Raw genomic sequence first — 5,637 nt, 5'->3', positions numbered from 1 at the left:
TGGCCAGTGAGCTGCTGGGCCAAGCCTGACCTTTGGGCCTCATATGACATTATCCCTGTTGCCATGGTGATGGTGGCTTGGCAGCATCTTCTCATGGGACATGGGCCTCTAGGTTTGAGGTTTTACAATTTTCTCTCTTTTTTAAAAAAACTATTTAACCTTTTCTTCCCCCCCTTAACAATGAGGAGAGAAAGTAATGACTGAGTTTAAAAAAAAAAAAAGACTAAAAGGAAGAAACAGAGAGAGGAAAATGGAGCCAGGGAGACGGAAGGAGGGAAGAATAGTCACAGATGGGGAGGAACAGGGTCAGTACCAGTGAAAGAATAGAGAAAGGTCAGCCCAGCCTGAGATTCAAAAATATATTAAGAGTCAGGAACGAAGCTGGAGAGGACCGGGGAAGGGAGGCTGGGGGTGGGGGGCAGTGGCCAGGTGGCAGAAAGAAACAGCCAGACGGAAGAGCAGTCTCGAGCAGCCAAAGCCATTTGTGACTGAAGACAAGCTCTCCTGCCCCAGACAGGACACAACAGTTGGCTGGGCCACTGTGACGCAGAGCTGGGGCACATGGACGAAGGGCAGTGCCAGGGGCAGCCCAGAGTCCCCACAGCAACAGGACCCAGTGCTCCCAGGGCTTATAAATAAACAGGCATGTGGGAAACGCACATTCTTTCTCCAAGAAATATAATTTATGTTTACAGCCAGTTTTTTTGTGTTTTTTTTTTCTCTTCCTAAAGAAAACACCACCATGTGGGGCCCCCGCCCCAGACAGTGTCCCTGAGTGGCCCTGGCCCTGGGCCTTCCTCCCATTATTGCTCAGATGGGAAAGATCTGACCCTGGGAATTGCAGAGCAAAGCCTCATTCCTCACCCCCTGGAGGCTGTCCTGGTGACGGAGAGGAGGCACACAGGGCTTGTCCCCTGCCCCGCGCCCTGCCAGCCACCCTGACGCTGCCCATTTAAGGGAATCGAGAGTCCAGGCGGTGGCTACACAGGAGCAGCCGCCCAGAGCAGAGAGCCTCTCTCTGGGTGCAGGAGGCCCTGGAGGCACAGTGGCTTCTTTTCAAACCCAACAGCTGGAAGGCTCAGGCCTTGGGGAAGGGAGGGCCTGTTCTCTTGGCAGCAAGATTCCGGACACAAGCTGAGAGAAGAGAACAGAATAAAAGGCAAGGGCAGAGACCTGGCCTTTTGGCTGCACCCCCACCCCCACCCCTTCCCCACACAAAATTTAGGAAGCCTGGAGAGGGAGGTATGTACCATGAGCCCCGGTGGAGGGGCAAGGGCAGCTGTGGTGTTTCATCCCCATCCCCCAGCTCCTACACCTGTCTGTCCTGGGCACAGGCTCCAGCTCCAAGCCCCTGGGCCAGGCCTTCTTCTGTTCGAACTTCTGCCTCATGCAGGCAGGTGGTCCACCCCAGAGGTAGCGGCTCCTGCGCCAGAAAGGGCAGACCTAGAAGATCGAAACTCCTTCGGAGGTGGGGGCCCTGGGCATCCAGACTCAGCCGAGGAGATGATTCCGTGGTCAGTGGTGACCCTGGTTCCAGGAAGAAGCTGGTGCTTTTATTGTGTTGTCAGTGACTCTATCAGGGGCCAGACTGAGCGATGGATGGAGGGAGCTGGGACTTCTTGGCCTGACTACCGCCCAGGGACCAGCCGCTAGGCAGTTTTCTCATCACCCTGGAATGTCTGAAGATGGCACCCAGGCCTGCCTGTCCCTATCAGTGTACCCAAACTGACCCCTCCTCTGCCCCCAAGTAGGGACCCACCGTTCCCATGAACCTTCCCGGAACCCCTCCTCCCAGACTAGCCGAAGCACAGGCTCAGGTGCCCAGTCCTGGAGCTGCTTCTAGGGCGCGGAGGCTGTCCCCGGGGGCCCCGAGAGCCCGGGAGCTACCGCCCCCTATGAGCAGGTCTTCTTCCTCCTCATCCTCAAAGGCCCGCGCTGGGCGCCGGGGCGGCGGCCGGGGCGTGGGCTCGTCGCGCTCAGCCATGCGCTCGACGGCGCCCTCGCCCACAAGGAAGACCGTGTCGGCCACGCGTGGGGGGCCAGTGACCGGGTTGTGGTCGTAGGAGAAGACGCGCAGGGCGCGCAGCGGGTGCAGGTCTGGAAAGCCGCCCAGGCGGTTGCGGTCTAGGTCGAGGATGTGCAGGCGGCCCATGCGCAGCAACGCGGGCGGGAATTCCTCGAAGCGGTTGCCGTAGAGCCAGAGGCCGCGCAGGCCCGTCATGCGCGGCAGCTCCGCGGGCAGCGCGCGCAACCGGTTGTCGCCCATCTGCAGCGACTGCAGCGCCACCAGGCGCAACAACGGCCGCGGGAAGCGCCGCAGGAAGTTGCCCTCGATCCAGAGGCAGCGCAGGCTCTGAAGCTGCGCGAAGTCGGCGGGCAGCGCCAGCAGCCGGTTGCTGCCCAGGTAGAGGCGCGTGAGGCGCGGCAGGCGACAGAGACCGTCGGGCAGGCGCTCGAGTTTGTTGAAGTCAAGCGCCAGGATGCGCAGCTCGCGCAGCTCCTCGATCTCCTCCGGCAGCTCGCGCAGCCCCGTGCCGCTCACGTACAGCTTCTGCAGGCGGCTCAGCGCGCACACGGCGCTGGGCAGCCGCCGCAGCCGCCTCCCGCTCAGCTCCAGCTGCTGCTCGCCGTTGCGCAGTTGCTCCTCGGCGTCCGACGGCAGCTCGTCCGGCGTAGACTCGGCGATGCCCATGGTCACCAGCCCCGGGCGGGGCCACCGCCGCCGCCACCGCCCGGCATCGCCCCGCCCTGGCGGCCCCCGGGCCTCCTAGACGGGGCCGAGACCGCGCTGGCTCCGGGGCCCCCCGCCCCGGCCTGTCCCTGCTCCGGGAGGGGGGCCGTGCCGGGCGGGGAGGAGGCGCCCCCCTGGGGCCCCGCCGCGGCGCGCCGCGCTCGGCCTCCCGCCCTCCGGCCTCCGCCGGTCCCTCGGCTGGAGGCCGACTGGTTCGGGTTAGCGCGGATTCTCAGCTTGGAGACCCGTCGCCCTGGCAACCCCCGACGCGCGCGCGGCTGCCAATGAAGTGGAAGGAGTGCGGGGCGGGGCCAAGGTGCTGCTGAATCGGGTCCTGGAGCCCCGGCCCACGGCCCGCTTTCCCACCCGTCGGGCCCGGGAGACAGCACTAACCCAGGGAACCCAAGAACCCCGCAAGCCTGGCGCCGTGCCAACACAAGCCCGACGACTGACGCTGTCTACGCTTCCAGCCACAGCGAGCCGTTTGGCATGCAGTTTGTAGACGCCCAGAGCTCCAAGTCCAAGAAGGAAACAAGGACTGAGGAAATGCCGGCGCGCGACCCAGGACTCTGGACAAGTTGGCTCTCCAGGAGGGACTGAGAGGCGAGCTCAATGCCCGCCGTTCGTGTCCAGCGGCGTGCGTCCAGTCTTCCCGCTAGGGTCATGTTAGGGGAGTAACTCAGAACAGTGCTCTTTCTGGGCTTTTTCAGGGTGGGTCACAACTGAGGATCTGGCGGGGACCCAAGCTTGGCTCCGTCCCCCTCCCCGCCCGGTACACCCTCTGCGCGCTGCAGGTTCCCGGTTAGTGCACTCACCCCTTCTCCTGCCGAGTTCCTCCAGCTGTGCTCAAGGTCGGTGGGTGACTGCAGTGGACAGAGGACTGGAGCACACGAGCGCCTTTGAGCACCACCAACGGTGACCACACTCGTTCTGTAACGCTTCCTCTTGCACACGCTCTCACCAGCAGCCTTTTTGCCCCTGACTTCTCCCCTCCTACTCCAAGCCCTCCTGCTAGAGCTGCCAGCAGAAACACTCCCTCTGGTTTATTGCCAGCATGTCATGTGCCCAGCACTGTACTAAAAGCATTGCGTTGAATCCTTGCCACAAACCTATGAGGTAGGTACCCTCACTGCCCTGATTTTAAAGATGGAGAAACTGAGGCTCAGAGAGGTTTGACATGAGTGGGTGACTTGCCCGGCGCTTCCCTGGAGGCTCAGCCGTAAAGAATTCGCCTGCAATGCAGGAGATGCAGGAGACACAGCTTTTGATCCCTGGGTCAGGAAGATCCCCTGGAGAAGGGCATGGCAACCCACTCCAGTATTCTTGCCTGGGAAATCCCATGGACAGAGGAGCCTGCTGGGCTACAGTCCGTAGTGTCACACAGAGTCAGACACGACTGAAGTGACTTAGCATGCACTCATGCACGGGTGACTTGTCCAAGGTCACCCCGCTGGCTAGTGGCTGGGATTTGAAACCAGGCAGGAGACTTCCCTGGCTGTCCAGTGGTTAAGGCTGGCGCTTCCATCGCAGGGGGCGCAGGTTCCATTCCTTGTTGGGGAATTAAGATCCCGCATGCCTCACTGCTTGGCCAAAAGTAATAATAAATAAAAATAAAACCAGGCAGACTGCCTCTGCAACTTGTGTTCTCAACCATGTGTGTGTGTGTGTTCAGCCATGTCCGACTCTTTGTGACCCTATGGACTGTAGCCCGCCAGGCTCCTCCGTCCTTGGGACTTCCCAGGCAAGAATACTGGAGTGGGCTGCCAATTCCTTCTCCAGGGGATCTTCCCAACCCAAGGGTCGAACCTATGTCTCTTACATCTCCTTCACTGGCAGGCAGGTTCTTTACCACTAGCGCCACTTAGGAAGCCCCTCTTATGTACTTGTGGGATTAAGAATGCCTTTGTCATCAGAGCTAGAGGCTCTGCTGTGAGAAAATTCATGGTCAGAAGCAGAGTCATTTCCATTTATTGGAGTGGCACTCCAATAAATGGAAATGACTCCAATTCTGACCATGAATTTTCTCATGGCAAAGCCTCTAATTCTGATGGTTATTAATCCCATGATAAAGATGAGGAAAGTGGCCCCAGAGGGATTAGGCAACTTGCTGAAGGTCGCAGAGTGATGAGAGAGTACAGCCAGGGAGTCAAGTCTGCAGGCGCCAAACCTCCTCCATCCTGCCTTCCCATCTTGGCTGGTGTGATCGTGTGTTGATAACCAGCGGGGGGCACTTTCTGATGGTCCAGTGGCTAAGACTCCATGCTTCCAATGGAGGGAGCACAGGTTCCATCCCTGGTCTGGGAACTAGATCCCACATGCAACTACGAGTTTGCATGCTGCACCTAAGACCTGGCACAGCCAAGTAAAAAAAAAAAAAAAAGATAATTGGCCGATGGGACAGACCTCTTGCCCTTTGACCCATCCCCATTTTTTTCCCCACTACAGGCAGGGCAGGAGGCCAGTCCAAGGGCAGACAGCAGTGGCCGATGAAAGAAGAGTATGAAAACCACAACCCCTGAAATGTAAGCTAGGCGGGGCAGGCACGCTTGTCTCCTTTCCTGCTGGCACAGGGTCTAGCGCATAGTAGTGGTTCAATGAAAATTGTCAACATTTTAAAAGATGAAGGCAAACTTTACATAACATGAGATGCCTAGGCCATAAGTATACAGTCTGGTGAGTTCTGACAAATGTAAACATCAAGGAATATTTCCATCACTCAGAGTTCCCTCCCACCTGCCTCTTCCAGACAGTCCCCACCTCCCAGAGGCAACGGTGATCCTGACCTCCATCATCATGGATCAGGTTTGCCTGCTCTTGAATTTCATACAAATGGAATTATTCCGTGTGTACTATTTTTTTTTTTTTTTTTTTTTTGCTCCTGGCATCTTTTCCTCAGATGCTTGATA

The 5,637-nt window shown here is 58.5% G+C and overlaps 1 protein-coding gene across 1 annotated transcript; it reads right to left on the bottom strand.

Annotated features, from left to right (window-relative positions):
* Positions 1-661: 661 nt before the first annotated feature.
* Positions 662-3,728, bottom strand: LRRC10B (leucine rich repeat containing 10B). The gene is made up of 2 exons (XM_043452024.1): positions 3,547-3,728; positions 662-3,386 (listed from the first exon to the last, which is right to left on the bottom strand). The coding sequence occupies exon 2, from the start codon at positions 2,690-2,692 to the stop codon at positions 1,814-1,816; it is 879 nt and encodes a 292-aa protein (XP_043307959.1). The 5' UTR covers positions 2,693-3,386; positions 3,547-3,728; the 3' UTR covers positions 662-1,813.
* Between the last annotated feature and the right edge of the window lie 1,909 nt (positions 3,729-5,637).

Source organism: Cervus canadensis, chromosome 29, assembly GCF_019320065.1.
Source record: "Cervus canadensis isolate Bull #8, Minnesota chromosome 29, ASM1932006v1, whole genome shotgun sequence".
Lineage (NCBI taxonomy): Eukaryota > Metazoa > Chordata > Mammalia > Artiodactyla > Cervidae > Cervus > Cervus canadensis.
Note: the sequence above shows the minus strand (reverse complement) of the source record. Positions and strands in the feature narration are given on the sequence as shown.